This window comes from Meles meles, chromosome 12, assembly GCF_922984935.1.
Source record: "Meles meles chromosome 12, mMelMel3.1 paternal haplotype, whole genome shotgun sequence".
In the NCBI taxonomy this organism is placed as follows: domain Eukaryota; kingdom Metazoa; phylum Chordata; class Mammalia; order Carnivora; family Mustelidae; genus Meles; species Meles meles.
In genome coordinates, this window is record NC_060077.1 from 13,026,992 (window position 1) to 13,041,399 (window position 14,408).

At 45.3% G+C, this 14,408-nt stretch overlaps 1 protein-coding gene and 1 long non-coding RNA gene across 2 annotated transcripts in view; one reads left to right on the forward strand and one right to left on the reverse strand.

Moving 5' to 3' along the window:
* LOC123954632 overlaps positions 1–14,408 on the reverse strand; it is a 57,391-nt gene that overhangs the window by 27,114 nt on the left and 15,869 nt on the right. The window contains exon 2 of the long non-coding RNA XR_006821106.1: positions 8,082–8,148. This is a non-coding gene — a long non-coding RNA (uncharacterized LOC123954632). The remainder of the gene's footprint in view (positions 1–8,081; positions 8,149–14,408) is intronic.
* P2RX7 (purinergic receptor P2X 7) overlaps positions 5,566–14,408 on the forward strand; it is a 49,961-nt gene continuing 41,118 nt past the window's right edge. The window contains exon 1 of the mRNA XM_046025971.1: positions 5,566–5,779. Coding sequence (XP_045881927.1) covers positions 5,655–5,779 — 125 coding nt within the window. The 5' untranslated portion in view covers positions 5,566–5,654. The remainder of the gene's footprint in view (positions 5,780–14,408) is intronic.

The following is a 14,408-nucleotide window of genomic DNA, read 5'->3' on the forward strand; positions in this document are numbered from 1 at the left end:
GATGACAGGGAAGGGAGAGAGGACCAGAAAGGCATGTTCATGAGAAACAGCCATGGAGAAATACAGAGGGGGGAAAAATCACTTGACATGCTTTATTTTATAGCTCTAGTTGCTGAAAGAAACAACAGTGACTTCCTGGCTCAAATACTGTACTCCTAAAGGGGGGTATGAGGCTCCTCTTATAGTATCTTTACTGAAAATTCGGCCACCAACTCTTGGTTTCAGCTCACATCATGACCTCAAGGTCATGAGACTGACCCTGCTGTGGCAGGCTCCTCACTCAGCCAAAAGTCTGCTTGAGATTCTCTTCCTCTACTCCTCCCACACACAGGCGCTCGCTCTCTCTCTCTCTCTCTCCCCCCTAAATAAATAAATTTTTTTTTAAGAAGAGGGGGCATCCAGTTATCTTTGTTCTCTACCAAAATGCAAAATTTACACACCACAAACACAAACACAAACAGACTTGCACATCCCTTTGTGAAGCTGATTTTGCTTACTTTTGATCATTCTATCACATTTCAAACAGTTACACATCTTTTGAAATCTTGAAAGTTAGGATACCACACCCTCCTGCCTCCACTAACCTCCTCTAAATGTCCAGTCAGTTGCTCTGAGAGCACATTTGGAGTACTTTTTCTCCCTTGATTTTAAATGCTTTTGTCATTTGCTAAGTACGCACCTACGTTTGCATTCAATACTTGACTCCATCATGCTCCATTAACTTATCTGTCAGTTTCCTCACCAGGGGCCTTGAATCACACAGCTTTATATCCCTCTTACTATTCCCTGTTGTCACTGGCTTATTCTGGAACCGCTTTCCGTTGGCTCCTGGGCACACACTCTTTCTGCATTTTCATCTCCTTGCTTGATGCCTCTTAGTCCCCTTTGTGTTGGATCCTTCGGAGATCCACCGTCAATTCCCCTCCATGTCACTATACCCTCTCCCTGGGCAGATCCCCTCCCTGCCTCCACTCTTGCCCCTTCTATCTACTTTCCGTGCTGCAGCCAGAGTGATTTTACTGAAGTGTAAATGAGGTCATGCCACCACTCTGCTTACAGACCCACCGATTGCTCTTGGGGTAAATTCCTGACTCCTTAACAGCAAGTAGCCACAGGAGGTTGAAAGAGACTGAGCTTCCCCAAAGTGGACCCTGAAGCAAGGCTTCAGGGGCAAGTAGTTCATTTAGGAGGCGAGGTCAGGAAGGGCGGTGGGGAAATGAGACAGGGAGGGAAGGCAGCCAATACATCAAGTATTGAAGAACTGGTCACTGCTGTAGCATCTGGGACTCAATCCCACCAGGGACCTCTGGGAAACTGCCTAGACTGCCTCAGGGTTGTCCCACCTGAAGAGCAGATTATTTAATCTGAGTCTCCCAGCCTAGGAACCTCTACTCTCTGAGAGTCATACTTCTTTCTCCCCCTCCTTACTTTCTTTCCTTCCTTCCTTCCCTCGTGTCCTCCCTCCACCCCCTCCATTTCCTCCCCAACCCCCTTCCACTTCCTTTTACCCCTTCCTCCCCAGTAGGCCCCCTGACCCCAGGTTTCTCCTGTGACCCTGCCCACAGCCTTAGGCAACTGGGCCAGAGACAGATAACTAAACCAATCAGATTCACTCCTCTGGGACTCTGGAATTAAGCAGCTGGTCTGGGGTCTGACGTGAACTGTGGCCACCTAATGTGGATGCCATGATGGCCTTGTTTGGTGACATGCCCCCAGAGGAGCAGAGAAGTCCTGTGTTTAGGAAAATGCACAGTGGGTGGAGAAAGACAGACAGGTGGGACCATGCAGCTTCAAACAAACTGAAAGTGCCACCTCAGCACAGGATGTTTTCGTTTTCCTGTAAATAAGTTCTTACCATGTTTCCTGCACTTGAGTTCTGTAAGCCAACAGTGTTTCCTCAAAAAACTACCGTTTCTGCTAAAGAAAGTCACTTGATTTTCTGACCTGTAACCAGAAACACACACACACAGACACACACACACACTCCTTAGAAGAGAAATTCACCTAAGTCCCCAAGACCAATTCTATTCATGACTCGACTTCCTACTTTACAAAGAAACAGGAACCACTATTCCTGACATTCCACTTTGAACATCTTGGAATGGCTCAAATATTTCCATCTTAACTATCCCTTCCCCCAATCTTCCCTTGACACTACACCTCCTATTAAAAATCACCCTCAAGCTGATCTTAAAGGAAAAGTAGTCCACATCGTGTCTCTACTCTCTCCCTCGAATCAGTCCCTACATGCACTGTTATTTTGTGCCATTCTGAAGATGTGATTTTTAAATATCTATGGGATTTTTAGGTCTGGAAGGTCACAGACTATACAGGTATGAAGCTCAGAGGGCAGATTTGGTCTGGAGATATAGATTTTTTAAATCTACCAGTGATTTTTAAAAAGTAATGCATGAGTATGGTAGAAAAACTTCATAGAAAGTTGATAAATAAGTTGCTTGACAAACACTGACAAATCCCCCTGTTCCCTCCCCAGAGGCCATCTTATACATCCTTCCAGAAACAGCCAGCTTCGTGGACATGGGACCCATGCAGTTACATAAGGACCCACATGTAGAAGGGACCTGAGCTTGATTTACTGCTTTGCTGTTGCCATCTTGAATTTCTTAATTTTGAATGAGAGACCCCACATTTTCATTTTGCACTGGGTCCCCAAATTATGTAGTAGGCTTATTTCCAGCTATACTCCGTGTATAGTTAAACAAATGATATACACATGTACCCCTCTTTCCATCCCCTTTTCTTTCAGCATTTGGTGATTCCTAAAAGAATGTGTGTGGTGGATGAAATTTCCCAGGGAGAAAATGCAAACGTTACTAGTGCTATTTACCAAATATGTCTGCTTCTTCTGTTTCTGGGCACAGAGAGGGATATATGGTGAGACTGCATTTCCTGGTTCCCTGGTGGTTAGATGGGGGCCAAGTGACTAGTTCTCACCAATGAGTTGGAGGCAAAAGGGAGTGCACCATTTCTAGGTCAGAGTATTTTTTTTATGCTATGTTAGTCACCATACAGTACATCATTAGATTTTGATGCAGTGTTCCATGAACCATTATTTGCATATAACACCCAATACTCATTACAACACATGCCCTCCTTAATACCGATCACCAGTCTTACACCACACAAAGATAAACTCAAAATGAATGAAAGACCTCAATGTGAGATAGGAATCTATCAAAATCCTAGAGGAGAACACAGGAAGTAACCTCTTTGACATCAGCCACAACAACTTCTTTCATGATACATCTCCAAAGGCAAGGGAAACAAGCAAAAATGAACTGTTGGGACTTCATCAAGATAAAAAGCTTCTGCACAGCAAAGGAAACAGTCAACAAAACTGAAAGGCATCTGCTGGAATGGGATAAGATATTTGCAAATGACATTACAGATAAAGGGCTGGTAACTACGATCTATAAAGAACTTCTCAAACTCAACACCCAAAAAACAAATAATCAAGTCAAAAAATGGGCAGAAGGCATGAACAGAAACTAGAAGAAGGGACCCAGGAGAGTCACGGAAATCAAGGGAAGAAACTGCTCAAGAGGTGATACATGGTGTTGGTCCAAAAGGTCAAAGATAATAAGGAATAAAAGCTATCACTAAATATGGCAACTGAGAACCCACTGATAAGCTTATTAAGAACAGTATCCGGGAAGCGGTGGTGGGAGAAATAGTAGACAGAAGGCTGAGGAAGCAGAGGGAAGAGCATGAGGGATCAGTGTATGAGTTCAGCAGAAAGGGCAGGAGCCCTGCCACGTGCACTTGCGAGAAGGGCCAAGAAAATCTGCATTCAATCTCACCTTCCTCCTGCTCTCCGGCATCCTGAACTGACAGCCAGGAGGTAAGGTAGCTCCTGATAGAGTTCACCGGAGTGAGAAAGTAAAATTTAACTCGGACCGCAAAAGTAAAAATACCTTGGCCACTTAACAGGCTGGAAGAGCAGAAATGGATAAAGACAGCTACAAAAATAATAGGAAACAGTATTTCACTGTATCTGTAAAATGATAATACTACTTCCCCTCATCTTTTTTGTCATTGCTGCTTTCCTTTTTTTCTTTTAAGATTTTATTTATTGGGGCGCCTGGGTGGCTCAGTGGATTAAGCCGCTGCCTTCGGCTCGGGTCATGATCTCAGGGTCCTGGGATCGAGCCCCGCATCGGGCTCTCTGCTCCGCGGGGAGCCTGCTTCCTCCTCTCTCTGCCTGCCTCTCTGCCTACTTGTGATCTCTCTCTCTGTCAAATAAATAAATAAAATCTTTAAAAAAAAAAAAAAAGATTTTATTTATTTATTTGAGATAGAACGAGAGTGAGAGAGAGAGAGTGTACAAGCATGGGGACCAGCAGGCAGAAGTAGAAGCAGACTTCCTGCTTAAGCAGGGAGCCCAATGCAGGGCTTGATCCCAGAACCCCAGGATCATGACCTGAGCTGAAGACAGATGCCCAACCAACTGAGCCACTCAGGTGCCTCTCACTGTTGCTTTCTTCTTGAGAAACGTCATCCTCTAAATTCATAGACTATCAGAAAGTCTGCTATTGGACATTGCATCAGTAAGAATGAAATATTCCACTTTTGCAACAGACAATTGGCCTCAATTTGCATCTTTGGACCGGAGCTTCAGATAAAGGGTTTCTAGGCACAACATTCAACACCTGTCTTAGCTTTATTACTGACAAGGAAGCAGAACCCTGGGTCCATTTTGCAATCCAGATCTGAGTTTGACTGCTTTATACAAACCTGCTTTGTTTTGAGCTTATCAAAATCTGCTTTCATTTAAATTTAATCAAGACTCCACCATCGCCCATAACCCAACGCTAACTCTATCCCTTTGATGATAGTTCTTCTGGCATGAGCTCTTTCTCACTGAAATAGTCAGTAAACCTAATTTTGCTGAATGGCAAGTTTGTTTCTGACGGTCTTAGGCTGATTGGCCTACGTCACGGGCGTAACTGTGGGCAGGGCAGAGAGCAGATCTCAACCGATCTCAGTGGTCACGCAGGAAACATCCAGCATAGAAATAAAGTCCTCCCCCGCCCCAGCCCCAGCAATTCTGATTCCCCCCCATCACCTACAGACCAGAGTGCTGGGGAGGAAGTGTGGAGAGGGAGAAGAGGAAGACCTTCATTCACCCTGCATTCACAGACATCTGGGGTTGAACAAAAGGGTTGTAGAAATGAATCAGTTAGTCTCTGAGTGGGCCTTGAGGCAATAGAAAGATCTAGGCCCTTTACTAAGGCACAATGGAAGCACTGGGTCTCCTGACATTTGAAGGCCTGCCCCTTTCCCCCAACTGAAAGGAGTCCAAAAAAAGTGAAAGGGAAAAGGGGATAAGGGAGAATGCTAAAAATGCCCTTCCCTTGAACACCATCTTTGTGCAGGCATCTGGGGGAGGCCGGCTGGAGCAGGGTCATCTGCCAGCCAGGCTTGTAGGACTTCCTTCTCTTGTTTATCCCCAGCCACATCTGGGGCAGCTGCCAGGGCCCGCCCCCACTCTGCCGTCATTGGAGGAACTCAAACTTAAAGGCTGCGGCTAAGAATCAGGGCGTCTCATTTTCCTGCTACTGGTGGACCTGCTGTGGCTGGTCTGGGAGGGTTGAGCCCTCGTCCAGACCCTGGTGGAGAGTGAGCCTCTCACCATGTCAGCCTGCAGCAACTGGAAATGCGTTTTCCAGTATGAGACAAACAAAGTGCTCCGGATCCAGAGCATGAATTATGGCATCATTAAGTGGATCCTGCACGTGCTGGTCTTTTCTTACATCAGGTGAGTGGGGTGTGGGGATGACCCCAAATGTCTGCAGTGGTTGACAGCCCGAAAGTCCCCAAGGTGCAGCTTCTGGTGCACATCCTGAATTCCTCATGGTTTTAAATCCGCGACTTTTTCCCTCATAACAAGCTGGGGCCGGAGGGGTTGGGGTAGGAGGGAAGCAGCTGCAGGCGGGAGAAACAGTGCCAGTCTGCTGCCGAAAGAAGCCACAAGAGACAAAGCCACACTTTGGTTTCTACCCCAGGCCTGCCAGGGTGAGCTGGGCAGGGCATGCCTGGGGAAAGTAGAAAACAGGGCAACACCCTGGATTCCAAGGGAGGAGGCAAGGATTCAGGACCCACCTGGTGATAATCCTGGCATCTGTCTGAGTCATCACTGCTGAGGGGAGGAATAGGACCAGACTTGTCAATGTAACTTTAGGTCCTCTCTAGTGTCAGGAAGGCCCCCTCTTGCTCTTTTTTGTGTCTGTTTCTTAACAGCTTATTGAGATATAATTCACAGACAACACAAGTCACTCATTTAAAGGGAACAAATTAGGGGAGGCTGGGTGGCTGAGTCGGTTGAGTGTCCAACTCTTGATTTTGGCTCGGGTCATGATCTCAAGGTTGTGGGACTGAGCTCCAACATCAGCTCTAGGCTTATCAGCTCTACGCTCTCCTTCTCCCTTTGCCCCTACCCCTGCTCACGAACTCGATCTCTTTCTCAGATAAATAAATAAATCTTTACAAAAATAAATGAAGTGTACAATTTAGTGGGTTTTAGTATATTCACAGTTGTGCAACCATCACCACAATCAAGTCCAGAATATTTCCGTCACTTCAAAAATTAACTGCATAGCCCTGAGCCATCACTCCCAATCCTTCTGCTCCCCTGTAGCTCTGGTGACCCACTGATTCACCCCGTCGCTGGGATTGACCTATTCTGGAACATGTCAGAGAAATGGAATTGTGCACTATGTGGTCCTTTCTGTCTAGCTTCTTTCACTCTGCATCATGTTTGCAACGTGCACTCACGTTGAAACATGTATCTCTACTTCCTTCCTCTGTATGGCCAAGTAATAGTCCATTGTCTGGATGGACCTTTCTTGGAGGGGGTGGACATCTGTGTTGTTTCCGGTTTGGGGCTATTATGGATAATGGACAATGCTGCTACGAATACAGGTGTATGCGTGTTGGCATGAACATGTTTTCAGTTTTCTTGGGTATTGCACCTAGAAGTGAAACTGAAAGATCATTCAGTAAATTTGTTTTTAACATTTTAAGTAACCACCCATTTTTGGAATGGCTGCACCATTTCATATTCTCACCAGCAACGTATGTTCCAATTTCTCCACATCCTTACCAAACAGTAGCTCTTGTCGGTTTTTTGGATTATGGGCATCCTACTGAGTGGTTCTCATTGTGGTTTTAATTCACAGTCCCTTACTGGCTAATGCCCCATTGCTCTTTGTGATGGTGATGATGATGATGATGGTGAGAACTTGCATCACTAAGGTCAGACAGTGTAGTTTACTGGCTAAGGGTTAGAGCAACCTTTTTTATAACCCTGGCTTAGTTTCCTTGGCCAGGTCACTCACCCGCTGAGCCTCCCTTTCTGCATCTGTTAATAGAGTCGTCATAATTAAATAAGAAAAGGCATGGCAAACACTTCTCCATTTCTGGCATAGGGTAAGAGCTCTACAAATAGCAGCTATCTTTAAAAATAATCGTTTTGACTTAAAAAAATAGAATTACCATAGAATCCAGTAATTTCACTACTGGGTATTTACCCAAAGAAAATGAAAATACTACTTGGAAAAGATATGTGCATCCCTACATTTATTGCAGCATTATTTACAATAGCCAAGATGCAGAAGCAACCCAAGTGTCCACTGAAAAGGAATGGATAAAGAAGATGTAGGAGGGGGCACCTGGGTGGCTCAGTGGGTTAAAGCCTCTGCCTTCAGCTCAGGTCATGATCCCAGGATTCTGGGATCGAGCCCCACATCAGGCTCTTTGCTCAGCGGGAAGCCTGCTTCCCTCTCTCTGCCTGCCTCTCTGCCTACTTGCGATCTCTGCCTGTCAAATAAATAAATAACACTAAAAAAAAGAAGAAAAAGAAGATGTAGGAGATATACAATGGAATTTTGCTCAGTCATAAAAAAGACTGAAATCTTGCCATTTGCAACACCATGGATGGACCTAGAGGGTCCTAAGTGAAATAAGTGAAGTAAGTCAGTCGTTAAATTTAATTCATGCAAGGAATTTAAGAAACAAAACAAATGAACAAAGAAAAAAAGGATGCAAACAAAAATCCACACCTGGGATCTGAGGTCTGGAAAGGTGGATTCAATAATCCTCCACAGCTTTGAGCCTTGGTTTTCTCATCTGTAAAATGGGGACAAAGGTTATTGTAAGGATTAAATGAGTTACTAAATGTAAAGTTGTTTGAAAACTACCTGGTGTATGGCAAGCCCTCACCAAGTGTTAATTCTTCTTATTAATAATATTACTAGGATTATTGCAATTTGATTCATATGTTTACTATGCGACAAACACTAAATAATAAACACATATATTAAATTCTAAAACAAGACACTTTACTTAAGCCAGATATCATAGAACCGAAGATGAGGAGCATAGTTAGGAAATGCTCCTTTATGCACCAGTACACAGATCATGCGTCACGGTTCCATGAAACAGGTCACATGATTCCCTCATATTCTTGGCACACGATTTCTTAAAAGCAATATATAAGAACAGATTCTCATGAGAGCGACTCGTAATGATAAATATTGTTCTCTCACATGGTGGAATCTTATCTTCCACACATTTAACTCCCTCAAACACAGCAATGCGTGTTCCATGGGAGCCTGGAGAGACAGCACAATTTTAACAGTGCAATGACTAAGTGAATGGGTGCCCCAGACCAGACGTGAGATGGGGTCCCCAAGTTGGGGATCCTTGCCAATCTGTTCCCACATGCTTTCGACAGAGTAACCATCTTGCCACCCTACCTATGAATCTAGATACACACTCTCCACCTTACATGTCCCCTAAAATAAACCACCTCTTTCATCTTCACCTGGAGCAAAACTGAAAAAACGGCAACTTATTCCAGAACTGGAGGGAAAAAATGGGCTCTGATGGACTTGGAAGGTAGAAGGTCTGTTTGCTGTGTCTTGTGGACAACTCAAGGTTTTACCAACCTTGTGTTGACAAGACATGATTTTTTTTTTCAAGATTTTATTTATTTATTTGAGAAAGTGAGAGAGACACAGAGAGAGAGCATGAGAGGGGAGAAGGTGAGCGGGAGAAGCAGACTGCCCGTGGAGCTAGGAGCCCAATGCGGGACTCGATCCCTGGACTCTGGGATCACAACCTGAGCCAAAGGCAGTGGCTCAACCAACTGAGCCACCCAGGCGCCCGACAAGACATGATTTTTACCTTTAAGTACTGATTTTAAAAGGTGACCCCTAGAAATACAAATCAAAACCACAATGAGATACCACTTCACACCAGTCAGAATAGCTAAAATTAACAAGTCAGGATACGACAGATGTTGGCAAGGATGCGGAGAAAGGGGAAGCCTCCTACACTGTTGGTCGGAATGTAAGCTGGTGCAACCACTCTGGAAAACAGCATGGAGGTTCCTCAAAAAGTTGAAAATAGAACTACCCTATGACCCAGCAATAGCACTACTGGGTATTTACCCCAATGATACAAACATAGTGATCTGAAGGGGCATGTGCACCTGAATGTTTATAGCAGCAATGTCCACAATAGCCAAACTATGGAAAGAACCTAGATGTCCATCAACAGATGAATGGATAAAGAAGATGTGGTATATATACACAATGGAATACTACGCAACCATCAAAAGAAATGAAATCTTGCCATTTGCGATGATGTGGATGGAACTAGAGGGTATCATGCTTTGTGAAATAAGTCAATCGGAGAAAGACAACTATCATATGATCTCCCTGATATGAGGAAGTGGATATGCAACATGGGGGCTAAGGGGGGTAGGAGAAGAATAAATGAAACAAAATGGGATCGGGAGGGAGACAAACCATAAGTGACTCTTAATCTCACAAAACAAACTGAGGGTTGCTGGGGGGAGGGGGTCGGGAGAGGGGGGAGTGGTTATGGACATTGGGGAGGGTATGTGCTATGGTGAGTGCTGTGAAGCGTGTAAACCTGGCGATTCACAGACCTGTACCCTTGGGGATATAAATATATCATATGTTTATAAAAAAATTAAAAATTAAGTAATTAATTTTTTTTAAAAAGAAGGTTACCCCTATGTAAAATACTACTCCAATTTTTTTTATATTTTAAGAAAAAGTGTTGCCAGCTTTGTTTTTTTCCTCTGTATGCTAGCAGAATATCTATTTACATCCAACTGAACGGAGTCCCATAGACCACTGCTTGGGAAATGCTACTTAAGTTGTACAGTGAGGCCCTGTGTCGATAAAACTGCAACTGGGCCATTTGTGAAATGGGGAGACCCGTGGTGCACAGGGATTGGGGTGGTAGTCTGCATCAATTAGGACTGGTATGGATCACAGGCTGGAAGTCCAGACAGGCTCAGGTAATAGTCAAGACATGTAGAAGCAGGTGGTGGATTCTAGCTGTGGTGTCCTCAGTTCAGAGCCTGTCCATACTAGGGCTGCAAAGGCAAAGAGCCAGGATAATGAAGAAAGAGACAGGGCTTCAGTTACTGAGACTGGGGTGCAAGGAAGGGGCTGTGAGAAGAAATAAGAAGAGGATCTTATTTAGAAGAAATAAGACAAGAGGCTGGTTAGCATCTCACGGTCCCTCAAAACCAAGTTCAGATTGGAATCAAAGGCAGGGCTGCAGCTATAGGCGGGGTCAAGTGGCTCCAGCTTCCAGGGTTACAGAAGTGTGTAGACAGGATGCTGAGTAGGCCTGTGCTAGTCAGAATTGTTTGGATAGTAAGTGACAGAGACCTAACTCAAGTTAGGCACCAAGCCACACAGTGGAAGAGATGGAGCTGCCCTCAGACATGGATGGTTCTAAAAGCTCAAACTATGTCATTGGGTTGGCCCTCTCTCCCCACATTGTGGTTCTGTGTGACTTTGTTCTTGAATAGGCTCTCTATGTAGCAAGATGCCACACTCATATCCTCAGTAACTCCAGAGGAACAGGCAAGTCTTTCCTGATAGCTCTGGCATAAAATCCCAGGAAAGTCTCTGGTTGGTAGAGCTTGAATTACATATCCACTTCTGAACCAATCCTCGTGGCTAGGGGCATGGTGTCACCTGATTGGCCAATCCTGGGTCACATGCTCACTCCTGTGGCGGGAAGTAGGGACAGGGTGCAGAGCTCAGAGCCCAGTCTGAACCACATACATAGACTTCACTTTAGGAAAGAATACTGTTGCCAGAAGAAATGGGAAAAGAAAGGGTGTAGGGCAAAGGAAAAACTTCCATTACAGGGTCTTTCCAAAAGCTAGAAATTCCAGAGATTTCTGAAGTCTACTACCCTATCCTTGGCTTGTCTCAGCCCTGCACCTGCACTGTGGAGACTCTGCCCCAGGTTATTACCAGGGCAGGGCCCTTGGTATTCTCAACAGAGATTTCCTCTGAGAATCGGCGGGAATCCCACAGGGTTTTCCAACCCATGATTCTGTTTTGCCCTCTGGCCTCAATGAGGTGGGAAGAACGGGATGATGATGATTATACTCCCAGGAAAACTAACTGAAAAAACCTGAATGACAATAAAAATAATGCTCTTATCCAGCTGGCTTTATTTATATCATCTCAATTTATATACTGGGATGTAGGTATTCTTTTCATTGTTGCACAGATAAGGAAAGAAAAGCTATGAAAGGTGGAGTTAATTTCTGAAATATCATCCAAGTAGAAAGTGGGTTTCAAAAAGGATTCAAATCCAAAACCAATCCAATTCTCTTAACCCAGAAAGCATACTACTGAAGTGGTTACCCAGCAGACGGAGAAAGCCTGAGTACTAGGCCTCCTAAACCCTTGCCCAATTGATCATTCTTTCTTCTTCATCACAATCTTTGTCTTTCTGGGTTGGCCTGGGCAAGTGCAGGACAAAGAGGGAGGCTGGAATGAGGATCCCATAAGCTTACCCTTTTCTCTCGTTCATTCATTCCCCCATATAAATTTTAGACTATCTACTATGAGTCAGGATCTGTTGATGGATCTAGAGATTATAACAGTGAGTGAAACAAAGTTCCTACAACTCATGGGGTTACATGCCAGTGGAAGAGTGAGATATGATACAAAAAAAAAAAAAAGAAAGAAAAAGAAAAAAGACATAATTAAATATTTGATGGTGATAAATGCTATGAAGGGTAATAAAGCATAGAAGAGAACAAAGAATGCTAATGGGCAAATGTGAGTGCATGTGGATAGAGACATTTGGGCTAGGATCTGCACGGAGGGAGGGAACAAGACATGAAGTATCTAAAAGAGTGTTTCTGGTGAGGGAACAGCAAGTACAAAGGCCCTGAGGTACAGACTTGATAGGATGTTCAAGCAAGGAGGTCAGGGTGCCTGGAGCAGAGGAAACAACTTAATGAATGAGAGGAAGTGGGTGAACTGGAGAGATAACCCTGGTTGGGGAGGAAGGGCAGATCATTCCGAGCCTTGGAGGCCACTCTGAGTTCTTTGGATTTTATTCTGAGTGAGTTGAGAAGCCGTAGGAGGATTTTAAGCAGAGAAGTAAAAGATATTTTCATTTTCTTGGGAAGATTTCCCTCCTCCCTGGAGACCAGCCCTCTCAGAAGCTTTTCCAGTGAATACAGAAGAGTAGGAAAAGTTGAGAGAAAAAAGGAGAACACACTTCACTCAAACTGCTTCTTCTCCCTTATCCAGTTAACCTCTGCTCAGGCTAACAGAAGCACAATATTGTCCTGCATAGCCTCAGACTGTCTGTCACCATGGAGATGGTGCTGTTGTGCTGGTTTGTGGCTGTTACAAGGTAGTTCCTGGCTGGTTGCCTGTTTCATGGGAGGGTTGCCACACACCTACCGGTGAGGCTGGGCCTTTTCCAACTGAGTGGAAGTGAGTCCACCACAGAGATGGGAGCGGACACCAGAGGCCGGGGTGGGGCAAAGCATGGCCCTGCTATGGCTCCTGCCACTTGAGGGCAACAGAAACATGAAGAGATTTGCCACGTTCTCATCCCACCCTGAACCCCTGGGTGATGTGATAGAGATGGGGGTTCCAGAGAAAACCCATTTCAGGAGGAGACTGCCTCTAGGAAGAGGAGAATCCAGCCACCTGACTCAAGGGACCGAAAGAACAGAGAATGCACATATCTGAAGGCAGTATGTCCCGGAAGCTGGTGAGAGAGGAGGGAGGAGCAGGGACCAAGGGCAGAGGAGAGGTAGGCAAGGGCCGGACTGCGGGAAGAGCTGGAAGTTGTTCCTCAGGGACAGGATTTACAGAGGGAAGTGAAACCATTTGATTCCTGTTTCTAAAAGAGTTCTCGGGCCTCTGCACAAAAGGCAGATCACGGGGGCAAGAGTGACAGGAGGAGGGCAGTGAGAAGGGCACCAGAGTCGCCCAGATGAGAGAGGTGGCGACCCCGATGATAACGGGACAGTGCAGATGGACAGAAGTGGGCAAAGCGGGAGTAAGTTTTGGAGGCAGAACTGACAGATTTGCTAGGAGGGAGAAGATGACTCTGGGTCCCCGGGTGGCTGAGGATGCCTTTACAGACAGGAGGAAGACTGAGGGGCGGCAAGCTTGTCGGCTAACAGCACTGTTAGTGATGTCAAGCAAGCAAACGACTACTACCATTATCGGCATCCCTCCATTAATGCCCACACAAAACATTAAGAAAGCTGGAAGCACCCAGTCTACAAAAATGGTCCTTTCAAATGAATAAATTTAGCTTTATGGAGAGCTTGCCTTGTTATCCTGGTTTTCTCATTTCACCCTGGAAACCGAGGCTTCTCTGTGGACCAGCTCTCACACACCCACGGGCTTCTGGGCACCACCACACCAGCCCAGCCTCCCACCCAGGGCAGGAACCTCCCAACCCTCCTGGGTTTTTAGCACAGAGCTGAAAAGAGAAAGGACCCGATTAGATGGACTGTTCACAGAGCAGCACGCGTCAGCTGGCTGACGTGCAAGGTGCCAAGAAGGGGAGGCGAAGGTGGGACTGGAGAAGCCAGCAAGGATCGTGAACAGCCTTGAACTTCATCCTGAGGACACTGAGAAAGCACGGAGAGTCTTCCCCACCCTGCCATCAACATTTCATTATGAAAAATTTCAACCACGTAGATTTGCCTTTTCTAGACAGTATTTCTTCTCAAACTCAGCAGAGCGGATTCTGTTTAGAACCAGATACTCTGCCCAATATAATACTAACATATCCTTACTACAAAAGAGTAAACAATGACCCAGGAAGATTAAGTAACTTACACACGGCCACATAGCTAGGAAGTGGTAGAGCCATGATTGAACCCAAGCTTCTCACTCCGGAGCCCAAGCTTTTACTACTAAACCACCTAGAATATGGAGGAGACAGGAGCACAAATGGAGGCCAGGAGACCATTCAGGCTACCTGGTGGTCTAGGTGACAGGTGATGGCAACCCAGACTGAGGAGATGACAACGGTAGAGGAGAGAAACAGATGAATAGCAT